At 45.4% G+C, this 16,512-nt stretch overlaps 1 protein-coding gene across 4 annotated transcripts in view; it reads right to left on the bottom strand.

Moving 5' to 3' along the window:
- FCHSD2 (FCH and double SH3 domains 2) overlaps window positions 1-16,512 on the bottom strand; it is a 171,608-nt gene that overhangs the window by 123,107 nt on the left and 31,989 nt on the right. For all 4 annotated transcript variants that reach the window (XM_060682736.2, XM_060682734.2, XM_060682733.2 and 1 more), the window contains exon 3: window positions 3,691-3,736. In XM_060682736.2, coding sequence (XP_060538719.2) covers window positions 3,691-3,736 — 46 coding nt within the window. The remainder of the gene's footprint in view (window positions 1-3,690; window positions 3,737-16,512) is intronic.

The following is a 16,512-nucleotide window of genomic DNA, read 5'->3' as shown; positions in this document are numbered from 1 at the left end:
CAAACCTCACTTGAGAACTGTCTCGCTTAGCAACGGAAATTTTGGCCTCAGCTGTGGCCGTTATGTCGAGGACTACCTGTATTTCTTTAAAGCCTAGTTCCATTTTCAACACCATGCCAATTTAAAAAACAACAACAACAAAACTTTAAACAAAAACGGGACACTCAAAACAGCAAGTCTCTAAACGATGTGCTGAAAAGTCCCTTCAAGTTTATAAGTTTATAAGTTAATAAGATGAATTATTTGGGGGGGGGGAGGGAAAAAAGGTGGGGGGGAATACTGGGGAAAAAAAATTTTTTGTAAAACTTTTCAATTAAAAAAAAAAGTTTATTGTCTCTTCCACGTAACAAAACAGACCATCTTTGCTGGACATCTGGAAAATAATAATAATTATTATTTTTTGATGAATTAATTCCTTCTTAAGGTCAGAGCCCCCACTGTCTGACCTTCTTTAGAAGAAAAGCCGGGCGGCCTGGTAAAACAGGATATTCCAAAGCCTTTGTTCCCAGTTTATCTTACTAATGTTCTTCCATTGTGTATACAGCTGAGAGTTGCAAGCTTGGGCTCCAATGAGATCCTTTCCAAAATGCCCAATAATTTGGAATTTTTTTTTTACAGGCAGCCAACTGCCTGTAAGGTCCAGAGTGAGAGAGCAACAAATGTTGGTTTTGGATATATTACCGATAAAGTTTTTTTTCTGAAGCAATCCAAATTCTCAGCGCGGGACTCAGGAGCTTTTAAGAGAGATTTTAGCGTTCAACCGATCTAGAATATTAATTCCTTCCAGGGGTGGGCTTCCAAAAGTTTAGCAAGGGGTTCTCTGCCCAGTTGCTTTTGGGGGGAGGGGGCCATGGGGAGGGGGCGTGGCCTAGTCGGCCTCCTGCACTATGGTGGGTGGGTGGGGCGTTTTTGCCCTCCCCAGGCTCCGGAGGCTTTTCTCAAGCCTCTGGGAGGGCGAAAATGAAGGTTAAAAAAAAAAAGATTTTGAAAAAACTGACAACTGGCAGACTGTTAGAAAGAAGGAGGAAAACCACAAAAGAAACACAATAGATTTGGCAGAAGAATTAGGCCTGCCTAGAAAAGCAAATTCTGGTTACAAAACAATTAAATGCGCTACAGACGTACTCTAAGCAGACAGCAGGAAAACACTCATTTTTCTTTCTTATCAGATCTCTTATCAGCTAAAATTCACTTAAAGATATACTGGTATATATCACTAAATGGTAACATTTGGTAAGACCACACTTGGAAGTGCTGCATCCAGTTTTCATCACCACGATATACAAAAGATGTTGAGAGTCTAGAACAGAGGTCTTCAAACTTGGCAGCTTTAAGACTTGTGGACTTCAACTCCCAGAATTCTCCAGCCAGCATAGCATAGAATTCTGGGAGTTGAAGTCCACAAGTCTTAAAGCTGCTAAGTTTGAAGACCTCTGGTTTAGAAAGAGTGCAGAGAAGAGCAACCAAGAGAATTAATTCCACATGCTGGCTCAGGGATTCTGGGAGTTGAAGTCCACAAGTCATAAAGGGGCCATAATCTCCCATGCCGCCTTAGGGATTTTGGGAGTTGAAGTCCACAGGTCAAAAAAAAGGCCCACAGTCGGCCACCCCTGGACTAGATCAATGGTCTCCAAACTTCACAATGTTAAAACTTGTGGACTACCGGAATTCCCCAGCCAGCATGTCCGGCTGAGGAATTCTGGGAGTTGAAGTCCACAAGTCTTAAAAGTGGCCAAGTTTGGAGACCCCCCCTCCCCCTCATCTAGATCAAAGCCAGTGAAGTTCTCTGCGAGCTTTTGCACAGAGGGAACAATAATCAGTAATATTTTTAATATTACTTAGTAATAGTTACTAAGTCTGCATTACTATTAATCTTCTCATCATTCCCACCACCCATCTCCTCCCACTTATGACTGCATGACTGTAACCTATTGCCGTATCCTTACAATTTATATTGTTTCCTAGTGTGATTCGATTGCTTATTTGTACCCTATGACAATCATTAAGTGCTGTACCTTATGATTCTTGACGAATGTATCTTTTCTTTTATGTACACTGAGAGCTTAAGCACCAAAGACAAATTCCTTGTGTGTCCAATCACACTTGGCCAATAAAGAATTCTTTCTATCTATCTATCTATCTATCTATCTATCTATCTATCTATCTATCTATCTATCTATCTATGACTATCATTAAGTGTTGTACCTTATGATTCTTGACGAATGTATCTTTTCTTTTTATGTACACTGAGAGCTTAAGCACCAAAGACAAATTCCTTGTGTGTCCCATCACACTTGGCCAATAAAGAATTCTATCTATCTATCTATCTATCTATCTATCTATCTATCTATCTATCTATCTATCTATCTATGACTATCATTAAATTTTGTACCTTATGATTCTTGACGAATGTATCTTTTCTTTTATGTACACTAAGAGCGTATGCACCAAAGACAAATTCCTTGTGTGTCCAATCACACTTGGCCAATAAAGAATTCTATCTATCTATCTATCTATCTATCTATCTATCTATCTATCTATCTATCTATCTATCTATGACTATCATTAAGTGTCGTACCTTATGATTCTTGACGAATGCATCTTTTCTTTTTATGTACACTGAGAGCGTATGCACCAAAGACAAATTCCTTGTGTGTCCAATCACACTTGGACAATAAAGAATTCTTTCTATCTATCTATCTATATCTCTATCTATCTATCTATCTATCTATCTATCTATCTATCTATGACTATCATTAAGTGTTGTACCTTATGATTCTTGATGAACGTATCTTTTCTTTTATGTACACTGAGAGCGTATGCACCAAAGACAAATTACTTGTGTGTCCAATCACACTTGGCCAATAAAAAAATTCTATCCTATTCTGTGCCACAGCAAGTTCCCTTACGCCCCACTGTGAGAAGCACTATAGAGAAAGTTAAGAAAGGAATTTCGCTCAGTTTGGAGACATCCCCTTTTCAGTACAGGTAGTCCTCGACTTACGATCACAATTGGGAATGGAACGTCCAGCACTTTGTGAGACGGTTGTTAAGGGAGCCGTGCCCAATTTTGCAACCGCTTTTGCCATGGCTGTTAAGTTAATCACCCCGGTTGTTAAGTGAATCAATGGTCGTTAAGCGAATCTGGCTTCCCCTATTGGTCAGAAGCCGGCTGGGAAGGTTGCCAATGGTGATCAGGTGACACCACCCCCTCAGATGCTGCAACTGCCCATGCTTGTTGCCACGGACCCGAATTTTGACCACGTGATCTTGGAGATGCTGTGATTGTCGTAAGAGCAAGGACTAGTTTTTTTCAGTGTTGTTGTAACTTTAAACCAGAGGTCTTCAAACTTGGCAGCTTTAAGACTTGTGGACTTCAACTCCCAGAATTCTCCAGCCAAGGTTGGAGACCCCTGATTTAGATGACCCTTCTGGTCTCTTCCAACTCTATCATTCATAGCTGGCTGGAGAATTCTGGGAGTTGAAGTCCACAAGTCTTAAAGCTGCCAAGTCTGAAGACCTCTGGTTTAAACATCTGATGAATGGATGGATGTAAGTCGAGGATTACCTACAACAGGCCAATTCATGAATTTAATGCCAACAACGAGTTTTTAAAGGCAGGGAAGCCTACAAGGAAGAGAATGCAAAATTTTACCCTTCAACAACCAGCTGCAACATTCTGCTCCTTACCTGTGCATATTCTCTCTCAATCATTGCTTTCTTCTGGCTGAAGGTCCTACAGCAAAGACAAGAGGGGGGGGGGAAATGTCATTAAAAATCATGGGCAAAAGCCGGGAAATCGAAAACACAACAAAGTCCATCATAAGCCCCAGTTCGATTACTGCAAATTGGCTCGGACGGAAATAAGAAATGAATTCAAGAGGAAACAGCTCAATGGGTCATCGGCAGCGGCTTAGCAACCGTCCGACATCCCGTGGATGAGTTTGGGAATTCCTTTTTTTCTTTTTCTTCCAAAATGACAGCTCCAATTTATTGTGCCCAACAGGTAACAGATGAAATCAATTTTAAGTGAATTGACGAGAGCTCTCCAGAGAGGCAAAACTCAGCCACATGGCTGTCTTTTTAAGTTCATCCCCCACAAACTGCACTATCTTTTGTGTTGCCCCAGCATAGATATTTTGTACTGATAGAAGGAAATATTTGTAGCTTGGGGTTGAAATCAGGGCTCCTTGATGCTCTCCGAGTTTGGTTGTTTTCTTGCAGACGTGTCATTACCCAACTACCGTATTTTTCGGAGTATGAGACGCACCTTTTTCCCCTCTAAAAGGGGGTGAAAATTTAGGTGCGTCTTATACACCGAATGTAGCCCTGCCCACCCACTGGCCCTCACCCTTTGGCCTCTGCCTCGCAGCAGTTACCTCCTTGCAAGCAAAGAGCAAGAAGAAACAGCTCCTTTCAGCTTCAGCACAGCCAAATTAACCCAAGTTGATTGGATCGGCCTCCCGACTCTCAGCTGATTGGCTCTCAGCTGTTTTGCGCAGGGCTCCGCTGCTTGCTGCAAGGAGGTAAATTGCTGGAGCAGATTTTTTTTTCTCCTTCTGCTAATCAAGCTATGCTGAAAACGAAACTGAAAGTAAAGCAGGCTGGTTGCTGCAAGGAGGCAAAACTGCTGGGAGGCAGAGGCAGATTTCTTTTTCTTCTTTTCCTTACCAAAAAAGGTAGGTGCCTCTTATAGTCCGGAGCGTCTTATAGTCCTAAAAATATGGTAGGTAACATTATCAGTGGTAGGAGGGAGTGGGATTTGCAGAGTGGAGGAAGAGGAAGAGAACAGGGACTGTGGAGTCCTTGGTGCTCTCAGCTTGGTTCTTTTCTAGCAGATGTTTCATTACCCAACTAGGTAATGAAGGTAATGGACACTCCCGCAAGCACGGACAGGGCAAGTCACTAATATATAAACAGAGCGCAAACCCCACTCCCTTCTAGCATGTTACCTCGTTTGGTAATAAAAAAATCTGCAAGAAAATAATCTATCTCAGAGAGTACCCAGGATCTTACAGTCCTCCTCCTCCTCCTCCTCCCACTGATGATGTTACCTCGCTTGGTTAATGAAACATCTGCAAGAAAACAACCCAGCTCAGAGAGAGCACCGAGGACCCCATCCGGGGGGGTGGGTTCTAAATTTTTTTCCTACCAGTTCTGTGGGCGTGGCTTATTTTGTGGGTGTGGCTTGATGGTCGTGTGACAATTCTTTAGGAGTTAGCAGAGGTACTGGTCTACCAGGCTTTTAACTGCTTGCAGAGCTGTACCAGTCTACCCATTTATTTTTGCAGTCACTGGTCTACTCGTGTATTTTTGCAGGCACTGGTCTACTCGTGTATTTTTGCAGGCACTGATCTACTCGTGTATTTTTGCAGGCATCGGTCTACTCATGTATTTTTGCAGGCACCGGTCTACTCGTGTATTTTTGCAGGCACTGGTCTACTCATGTATTTTTGCAGGCACTGATCTACTCATGTATTTTTGCAGGCACTGGTCTACTCGTGTATTTTTGCAGGCACTGGTCTACTCGTGTATTTTTGCAGGCACTGATCTACTCATGTATTTTTGCAGGCACTGGTCTACTCGTGTATTTTTGCAGGCACTGATCTACCCGTTTATTTTTGCAGGCACTGATCTACTCCTGTATTTTTGCAGGCACTGGTCTACTCATGTATTTTTGCAGGCACTGATCTACTCATGTATTTTTGCAGGCACTGGTCTACTCGTGTATTTTTGCAGGACTGATCTACTCATGTATTTTTGCAGGCACTGGTCTACTCGTGAATTTTTGCAGGCACTGATCTACCCATTTATTTTTGCAGGCACTGGTCTACTCATGTATTTTTGCAGGCACTGATCTACTCATGTATTTTTGCAGGCACTGGTCTACCCATTTATTTTTGCAGGCACTGATCTACTCATGTATTTTTGCAGGCACTGGTCTACTCATGTATTTTTGCAGGCACTGATCTACTCATGTATTTTTGCAGGCACTGATCTACTCATGTATTTTTGCAGGCACTGGTCTACCCATTTATTTTTGCAGGCACTGATCTACTCATTTATTTTTGCAGGCACTGATCTACTCATTTATTTTTGCAGGCATCAGTCTACTCATGTATTTTTGCAGGCACCGGTCTACCACCAAACTGCCTTTTACCACTGATCAGCTGTAGGGTGGCCCTTTGAAGCCCCCGACAAGAGTTTAAACAGGTTTTTTTCCTTATAGCCCATCAGCTGGGACTCAGGAGGCAGCAATAGATTGGGGGTGGGGACAAATAAAAGGTAAGAATAATGGGGGGGGCAGAACCAATTCGGTGACGTCATATCGTCACCACTACCGGCTCGGTGGAACCAGGCTGAACCGGGAGGAACCCACCACTGACGCCATCGATATCTCTTGTTATAGAAGACTGGAGAAACAGTCAACATCCAATTAGGGATTTGGGCTCAAACAATGCAGGCCATTTTTGGTACGTCTGATTTTAATAAAAGGAACAGAAGGAAATATTGCGTGTGTATTTAGCGGTTATCACTGGAAATCATTACCTACATGTTGACCAAAGGTGATTCTAGAATTATTGACCCAAGGCAGCGTGGTACACATATGTTCATCACGCGAGGAAAGCTGTAAAGCGTTAGGTGCATCTTTTGGGATTTCCCCCCAAATCTAATATCCCTTCCCCGTTTCCTTCTCTGGGCTGCCGTATTTTGCACACAAATCGTCCTTGCTTATTATCTGGCTGAGGCTGCCGGCCACTGCAGGTGTGAATGGTTCAGTGTCACAGGTGATATAAATCAAAACCCATCTCCAGCTGAATGGCGGCTTTCGCTTCTTAATCATTAAGTGTAGGACAATAAAATGCTAGCAAAGCAAAAGGAAATTCCGCGTAGATAAAAAGGTTTTACAGGTAGGCAAGAAAAACCAACCGTATAGGTGCCGACTAGGGGAAACTTGGCTTCGTGCCAGTATCCGTGAGAGGGATCTTGGTGTCCCATTGGACAATCGTATCAGCTAGCCGTGTGTGCTGCAGCTGCCAAAAAAGCCAATGCAATCCTAAGGTGCATTAATAATTTTTTGGGGTGAAGTGTCACCTGTATGCTGACGACACTCAGCTGTACATCTCCACCCCAGACCACCCCAACGATGCCCTTGATGTGATGTCTCGCTGCCTGGAGGCCGTACGGGCCTGGATGGGGAGGAACAGGCTCAGACCCAACCCATCCAAGACCGAGTGGCTGTGGCTTCCGGCGTCCCGATATAGTCAGCAGGTGCCATCGCTGACTATTGGGGGTGAATCTTTGCCCCCCACGGAGAGGGCTCGCAATCTGGGTGTCCTCCTGGACGCACGGCTGTCTTTAGAAGAGCATATGACGGCCGTGGCCAGGGGGGCCTTTTATCAGGTTCGCCTGATCCGCCAGTTGCAGCCCTTTCTGGACCGGGACGCCTTGCGCACGGTCACTCATGCCCTTGTCACCTCCCGTATGGACTATTGTAATGCTCTCTACATGGGGCTCCCCTTGAGGAGCACTCGGAGGCTCCAGCTGGTCCAGAATGCGGCCGCGCGGGTGGTGATGGACGCAACTCGTTGTGCCCACGTGACACCCCTCCTGCGCGAGCTGCACTGGCTCCCAGTGGTCTTCCGGGTGCGATTCAAGGTGCTGGTTACCACCTTTAAAGCGCTCCATGGCTTAGGACCCGGGTATCTTCGAGACCGTCTTCTGCCACCAATAGCCTCCCACCGACCAGTTCGTTCTCACAGGGAGGGTCTCCTCAGGGTGCCATCAGCCAAGTTATGTCGGCTGGCGACACCCAGGGGGAGGGCCTTCTCTGTGGGAGCCCCAGCCCTGTGGAATGAACTGCCCCCGGAAATACGTAAGCTCTCCGACCTCCGGGTGTTTCGCTGCGCACTCAAGACCCTGTTGTTCCGCCAGGCTGGGCTATCAACATAACAATTTTAAATTGGGTTTTAAATTTCTGGGGTTTTAAAATTTAGCCGAATTTATTTAATAATTTTAAACTATTTTAACTGATGTTGTTTTGTGTTTTTAATAGGCTGTACACCGCCCTGAGTCCTTCGGGAGAAGGGCGGTATAGAAATAAAATTATTATTATTATTATTATTATTATTATTATTATTATTATTATTATTATTATTATTATTATTATTATTATTTAATCTTTAGTGAGATTCACAGCCTTTGAGGCTGGTTAATAGCTCAGCAGCTCGAGTCCTAACCAAGGACCTAGGAACTGTTAAGGTATCGTCGGAGGATGTAAGCTGTTCCGAGTAAGGTGGTTTTTTGTAGAGTCAAAATGTTCAAGTCCGGCAAATTTAGAATTTCTAAATACTGGGGTAGCCCTTTGGGTATTGCTCCAAGGGCTCCAATTACAATCGGGACAACACACGATTTCTTTTTCCACAGTCGCTCAACTTCAATTTGCAAGTCCCGGTACTTTGTGATTTTTTCTTGCTGCTTATCTTCAATCCGTGCATCACCAGGTATTGCAATGTCAATGAACCATACTTTTTTCTTTTCAACTCTTGTTATGTCAGGTGTGTTGTGGACCAAGTGCCTGTCAGTCTGAATCCTAAAGTCCCACAAGATCTTGAGATTATTATTATTATTATTATTATTATTATTATTATTATTATTATTAGGGACAGCATCAAGATCACGTGAAGTACCACTTTACAAAGCCTTAATAAGATCACACCTGGAATATTGCATCCAGTTTTGGCCACCACATTGTTAAAAAGTTGTTGAGACTCTGGGAAGAGTACAGAGAAGAGCAACAAAGAGGATTTCGGGGGCTGGAGGATAAAACATACGAAGAACGGTGGCAGAAATTGGGTATGTCTAGTTTAATGAAAAGAAGGACCAGGGCAGACATGATAGCAGTCTTCCAATATTCGAGGGACTCCTTCAAAGAAGAGGGGGTCAGACTGTTTTTCAAACCACCAAAAGGCAAGGCAAGAAACAAATGGATGGAAACTAACCAAGGAGAGAAGCAACCTAGAACTAAGGAGAAATTTCCTAATATTGAGGGCAATCAACCAATGGAATGCCACCAGAAGTTTTAGGTGGAGGCTTTTAAGAAGAGACTGAACAACCATTTGTCTGAAATGGTATAGGGTTGAGCAGGGGGTTGGACTAGAAGACCTCCCAGGTCCCTTCCAACTCTATTATTATTTTATTTTACCAATAAGCCACACCACACACTTCAAAAACCAGATTATGCTGCTTTAAGAATCATTTGCAACCTTGCAAATTGTATTTTTTGCACGTGATCACGTCTAAATTCTGCTTGGCAGCCACGCTTGTGCTTCTAACATTAAATAGGGTAACAAACTTTTTTAAAAACCAGAGAGTCCAAACTAGTTTTAGTGCTAATTTTTATTGTTCTGTTGTTTTATTGTTGTGAGCCGCCCCGAGTCTTTCGGGAGAAGGGCGGCATATAAGTATGAATAAACTAAACTAAACTAGTTTTGATTAGAAATACGCACCGTTTGTGCTTTTCTCTCAAAAATCAGTTATTAGCCATCAACTCTATGACCACATAGATATATATATTTTTACGTAACAGAATTTAACAGGATTTTCTCCATACGTAAACTGTATATCGTCGTCTTCTTCTCCTTAAGTGAACCAAAACTAAGAAAAAAATTTAAAATCCCTTTAAAAACATTCTGTACCGGCATTCTACGCCAGTCAAAGGGGGGGAGGGGGGGCAGATCTGTTTAACGGCCGCACCATTCACTTAACAACGGAAGTGATTCGTTTAACCACCGTGGCCAAAAAAAAAAAAAAAAAAGCTTGCAAAATTTGACGCGATTCACTTAGCAACCGCCTTGCTCAGCAATGGAAATTCTGGTCCCAACTTGGTCATAAGTCGAGGACCAACTGTAACTCTTTTGCTTTTCAACCCCATTGCTCCTTAACGGCAGCCCGGATTAGAGATTCCATTTCCATCTTTTCATTTGAGAAGAAAGAAAAATGGGGAAAAGTGACACCGAAGCACATCCGCCCCGATTTTTATGTCCTTGTGGGTTTATTTTTTATTTTTTTTACCGACAGTCCTTAGAATACACATTCACAAAGCTGTTTTTTAACCTCAGGAGTCCTCTTACGAGAATCAGAACTTTATTACAGAAACATCAAGAGAAACAAGGTTTAAAGCAAGCAAGATTTCCCAAGAGCGTCTGCTAGGCGAGAAAAAAAAGGATTGGAGAGAAAGAAAGAGAGAAAGAAAGAAAAAAAACCTCCAACATAAAATAATTGATCTAAAACATTTACTCTTTTCTTGAGCAAATCTGACGGGCCGCATTTGTACAATGTCAAGAATTTCGGATTTAAAAGTTTAATTCAAGCAGAGAGCTCTTTTTTCCTCCTTTGTTGTTGCTCGCTGTTCGAACGGGGGAAATGTCTGGCATTATGCATTAACAAAAGCCTTCTGTAACGCTCATTAAAATCCGAAAAAAGGCCCTGCTTGCTCGCATACATACACGTGCACCAAACATCTGTTAGATATTACACACATGTATTCATCGCCGCTGTTTTATATGCATGCCTTCAAACTTAATATTTGCTGTAAAAGGAAGGCCGGGGAGAGAAATGTATTTCCCCTCTGACATTTTCATTCTGTTTCGAAGGGAACCAACACAATTCTAGGCTGCATTAACAGAGGGAGGGAATCACGATCACGCAAAGGGCTAATACCGCTTTATAAGGCCTTGGTAAGGCCACACCAGGAGGGAGCTGCCGGGGGTTCGGGAGAACCTCTAGCTAAGATTCTATGCAGTTCAGAGAACCCCCAAATCCCACTCCTGTCTGACCCCGCCCCTCCCAGGAGCCCCCTTTATACCATATATTTCCTTGAATCTTATCTCTAATTTTCAATTACTTTGTCAAACATATGGATTGATACCTCTTCAAACAACCTCTTCCTGATCCGCCAGTTGCGGCCCTTTCTTGATCGGGATTCCCTGTGCACAGTCACTCACGCCCTCGTCACCTCTCGCCTTGACTACTACAACGCTCTCTACATGGGGCTCCCCTTGAGGGGCACCCGGAGGCTCCAGCTGGTCCAGAACGCAGCAGCGCGGGTAGTGACGGGAGCAGCATGGCGCTCCCATGTAACACCGCTCCTGCGCGAGTTGCACTGGCTCCCGGTGGTCTTCCGGGTGCGCTTCAAGGTGTTGGTTATCACCTTTAGAGCGCTCCATGGCATCGGGCCTAGCTATCTTCGAGACCGCCTGCTGCTACCGACGACCTCCCATCGTCCCGTGCGCTCCCACAGAGAGGGCCTCCTCGGGGTGCCATCAGCCAATCAATGTAGGCTGGTGACCCCCAGGGGGAGGGCCTTCTCTGTGGGGGCACCTACCCTCTGGAGTCAGCTGCCCCCGGAGATAAGGAGAATCCAAGACCTCGGTGCCTTCCGCCATGCCCTTAAAACCCACTTTTTCCAGCAAGTCGGGCTGGCTTAGGAAGAAATTTTTTAAAATTTTTAAATGTTTAATTGGTTTGTGGTTTTTTATTTAAATTTTGGGCCAAATTTATATAGATTTTAATCGTTTTTAATATTTGTATTTCATGTTTTTAATTCTGGCTGTGCACCGCCCTGAGTCCTCAGGGAGAAGGGCGGTGTATAAATTGAAAATAAATAAATAAATAAATAAATAAATAAATAAATAAATAAATAAATATATATATATATATATATATATATATATATATATATATATATATATATATATTTCTACTTTCACCACAATCTAATTAATTCATAATACAATATCATTTCACCCTTTTTTCTTTTTTGATTAGCCACTTTAACCGTTCATTTAGTGAACGTTCCAAGATTCAAGAGCACTGAAAAAAAAAAAATGAATTATGACTGTTTCTGACACTTGCGAGCATTACTCCCCTGGAGATGTTACCTAGCCAGGTAACGAAAACGCTTGGAAACCAACCCACGAGCTCGGAGAACGAACCTCCGCCCTCATCCTACACCTGAGTTATAGTTATTCGCCACTATTGCAAAAATTAGACTGCAATCTGGCAATTGATCCACCTATTGGGTCCTTCCCAAGGGCCTGGGATAGCCAGATGTGGCGATATCATGGCAGAATGTCAGCTGTTCCGAATCAGGCTGCCTTTCGCAACTGACCGACGTTGTCAATGCAACCCCTTCTTCCTGCAACCCCCTTCCAACCAATCTTGTCTCTAGGTTGCTTCTCGTCACAACACACCCAGGACACAGCATCATGGTCAGTGGTGAAATCCAAACTTTTTTTACTACCGGTTCTGTGGGCGTGGCGTGGCTTGGTGGGCGTGGCAGGCGAAGGATATTGCAAAATCCCCATTCCCTCCCCACTCCTGGGGGAAGGATACTGCAAAATCTCCATTCCCTCCCCACTCCAGGGGAAGGACATTGCAAAATCCCCATTCCCTCCCTACTCCAGGGGATAGGATACTGCAAAATCTCCCTTCCCTTCCCACTCCAGGGGAAGAATACTGCAAAATCCCCATTCCCTCCCCACTCCAGGGGAAGGATACTGCAAACTCCCCATTCCCTCCCCACTCCAGGGGAAGGATATTGCAAAATCCCCATTCCCTCCCTACTCCAGGGGAAGGATACTGCAAAATCTCCCTTCCCTTCCCACTCCAGGGGAAGGATATTGCAAAATCCCCATTCCCTCCCTACTCCAGGGGATAGGATACTGCAAAATCCCCATTCCCTCCCCACTCCAGGGGAAGGTTACTGCAAAATCCCCATTCCCTCCCCACTCCAGGGGAAGGATACTGGAACATCCCCATTCCCTCCCTACTCCAGGGGAAGGATACTGCAAAATCTCCATTCCCTTCCCACTCCAGGGGAAGGATATTGCAAAATCCCCATTCCCTCCCTACTCCAGGGGATAGGATACTGCAAAATCCCCATTCCCTCCCCACTCCAGGGGAAGGATACTGCAAAATCCCCATTCCCTCCCCACTCCAGGGGAAGGATACTGGAACATCCCCATTCCCTCCCCACTCCAGGGGAAGGATACTGCAAAATCTCCCTTCCCTTCCCACTCCAGGGGAAGGATATTGCAAAATCCCCATTCCCTCCCTACTCCAGGGGATAGGATACTGCAAAATCCCCATTCTCTCCCTACTCCAGGGGATAGGATACTGCAAAATCCCCATTCCCCCCAATTCTGGGGCCAGCCAGAGGTGGTATTTGCCGGTTCTCCGAACTGCTCAAAATTTCCGCTACCGGTTCTCCAGAACCTGTCAGAACCTGCTGGATTTCACCCCTGATCATGGTGGCTGAATAGTGTCCATAATTAGCATATTATCCGAAGGTATCAACTTATATCGGAATAAGTAACGTTCAACAATACTCATGTTATTCTGAGTTGAAGTTTGCAAATTCTCTAGGTTGCCCAGATTGAGAATTGCGAACGTCCAGATAAATTAAATGCCTCCAGATTCCCAGGACAGGAAAATATCCGTTTGGCTGATTTGCCAGTATAACCAGTTTCTATTGACTCTCGCCGCTCTCCAATTCAAAGGTTGGTAAACAATGGACTTTGGAGCAATTAATCATACTTAACTAACTATAAAAAAAAAAAGAAAAACCTCTTATCTACCAAAGTCAAGGATACAGACTCAGTAGCCATCACAAGTTCTGCAGTTTGGTCTAGTCAGTGGTTAAGATATCAGACCAGAAAGCAGGAGATTGAAGAGTTCTAGTCCCGTCTTAGCCAGGAAAGCCAGCTGGGTGACTTTGGGCCGGTCCTTCTCTCTCGGCCCAACCCACCTCACAGGGTTGTTGTAGTGGGGAAAATAGGAGGAGGAAGGAGCGTTGCTTGCCATCTTGAGTTGCTTGAAACATAATAAAGAAGGGAAGGGAGCAAGGAAGGAAGAAGGAAAGAGAGAGAGAGAGAGGGAGGGAGGAAGTAAGTCGGAAGGAAAGAGATAGAGGGAGGGAGGGAGGAAGGAAGAAGGAAAGAGAGAGAGGGAGGGAGGAAGGAAGGAGGAAAGAGATAGGGGGAGGGAGGAAGAAGGAAATAGAGAGAGAGAGGGAGGGAGGAAGGAGGAAAGAGAGAGGGAGGGAGGGAGGAAGGAAGAGAGAGAGAGAGGGAGGGAGGAAGGAGGAAAGAGAGAGGGAGGGAGGAAGAAGGAAAGAGAGAGAGAGAGGGAGGGAGGAAGGAGGAAAGAGAGAGGGAAGGAGAGAGGAAGGAAGAGAGAGAGGGAGGGAGGAAGGAAGGAGGAAAGAGAGAGGGAGGGAGGAAGGAAGGGAGAGAGGGAGGGAGGAAGGAAGGAAGAAAGAGAGAGAGAGGGAGGGAGGAAGGAGGAAAGAGAGAGGGAGGGAGGGAGGAAGGAGGAAAGAGAGAGGGAGGGAGGAAGAAGGAAATAGAGAGAGGGAGGGAGGGAGGAAGGAGGAAAGAGAGAGGGAGGGAGGAAGGAAGAGAGAGAGGGAGGGAGGAAGGAAGGAGGAAAGAGGGAGGGAGGGAGGAAGGAGGAAAGAGAGAGGGAGGGAGGGAGGGAGGAAGGAGGAAAGAAAGAGAGAGAGGAAGGAAGGAGGAGGGAGAGAAGGAGGGAGGGAGGGAGGAAGGAGGAGAGAGGGGGGAGGAAGGAAGGAAGGAAGAAAGAAAGGGAGGGAGGGAGGAAGGAAGGAGGAGAGAGAGGGAGGGAGGAAGGAGGAAAGAGAGAGGGAGGGAGGAAGAAGGAAAGAGAGAGAGAGAGGGAGGGAGGAAGGAGGAAAGAGAGAGGGAAGGAGAGAGGAAGGAAGAGAGAGAGGGAGGGAGGAAGGAAGGAGGAAAGAGAGAGGGAGGGAGGGAGGAAGGAAGGGAGAGAGGGAGGGAGGAAGGAAGGAAGAAAGAGAGAGAGAGGGAGGGAGGAAGGAGGAAAGAGAGAGAGAGAGAGGGAAGGAGGAAGGAGGAAAGAGAGAGGGAGAGAGGGAGGAAGAGAGAGAGGGAGGGAAGGAGGAAGGAAAGGAGGAAAGAGAGAGAAGGAGGGAGGAAGGAAGGAAGGAGGAGAGAAAGGGAGGGAGGGAGGAGGAGGAGAAAGAGGGAGGGATGGAGGGAGGGAGGGAGGAAGGAGGAGAGAGGGAGGCAGGAAGGAGGAAAGAGAGGGAGGGAGGAAGGAAGGAGGAAAGAGAGAGAGAGGGAGGGAGGAAGGAAGGAAGGGAGACTGGATATTTTGCTCCATATTCTAATACTGCATATGGAGCGATGCCACTTGGCCAAGCTCTATCCCATTTCCCAACCCAGCCAGACAATTGAGAGCATTGCAAATATCCATGTAAGTGGCCTGAGCTTTGAGAACAAGAGTCGAAGAGAGGCAGGTTATTGACCGAAGAGAATATCTGTAACTCAAGGTTGAACCGTGGGGGTCCTTGGTGCTCTCTGGGCTGGGTTGTTTTCTTGCAGACGTCTCACGACCCAACGAGGTAACATCATCAGTGCTAGAAGGAGGTAAGGGTCGTCATAAATACACTTGCCCAGCACCAAAATAAACGAGTGGTTGTAGGTCGTGGACTACCTGGCACTTGCAAAATCGAAGCCCAGATTTTAGGCTCGCTTAGGAATAAGCCCCACAAAAATGCGTTAACGGGAATTCCTTCGCGCCGTGCTGGCTGGGGGGGGTGGGTGAGTGGGGGGGGGAGGGAGGGGATTCTGGGAGTTGAAGTCCAGGTTGGAAAAACCCTGCCCTTCGCACATGGCCTTAAGACAGCAAGAAGCATTTCGTGCATCCGCGAATCCCAGGAGGCAGCAGCCATTCGAATTTTAACAACGGCCTCGGGTTCCAACTTGCTAGGATTGGTTCACACATGACTTACTCGACACTTGAATTTATTTGCGTGAGTCACTTCCAAACATACACACAAACGGTACGGAAACGTTCCGGGGATAGGAAAAAATATGCAGTGTCAAGTCGGAATTGGCTCACTGTCTCATTTTCGCAACCTGGCTCACACCAATTTCCGAAGTCACCCGTGAAAATGTCTATGCGTTTTTTTAAAATATATATATATATTTATTTTTATGAATAACTAACACAGGGCAGCAAGCACAGGTAGTACTCCTCCTGCCTATTCTCCCCATAACAAAAACCCTGTGAGGTAGGTTGGGCTCACCTAGAAGGACTGGCCCAAAGTCACCCAGCTGGCTTTCATTCCTAAGGCAGAACTAGAACTCACAGTCTCCTGGTGATCGGCCCAAAGTTACCCACAATTTTTTTTTTGCCTATTACAGGCAGTCCTTGACTTACGACCATTCATTTAGTGACAGTCTGAAGTTACGATGGCATTGGAAAAAGGTGACTTGTGACTGTTTTTCACACTTACGACCGTTGCAGCGCCCCCTGGTCACGTGATCAAAATGCAGACGCTTGGCAACTGACTCGCATTTATGACGGACGCAGCGCCCTGGGGTCACGTGATCCCCTTTTACGATCTTCTGACAAGGAAAGTTCAATGGGGAAGCCCCGATTCACTTAAGAACCGTCTTACTCGCT

The sequence above is a fragment of the Pantherophis guttatus genome, chromosome 5 (genome assembly GCF_059756535.1).
Source record: "Pantherophis guttatus breed Tessera chromosome 5, ASM5975653v1, whole genome shotgun sequence".
NCBI classification, from domain to species: domain Eukaryota; kingdom Metazoa; phylum Chordata; class Lepidosauria; order Squamata; family Colubridae; genus Pantherophis; species Pantherophis guttatus.
The sequence above is the reverse complement of the archived record's forward strand: the minus strand, read 5'-3'. Positions and strand labels throughout refer to the sequence as shown.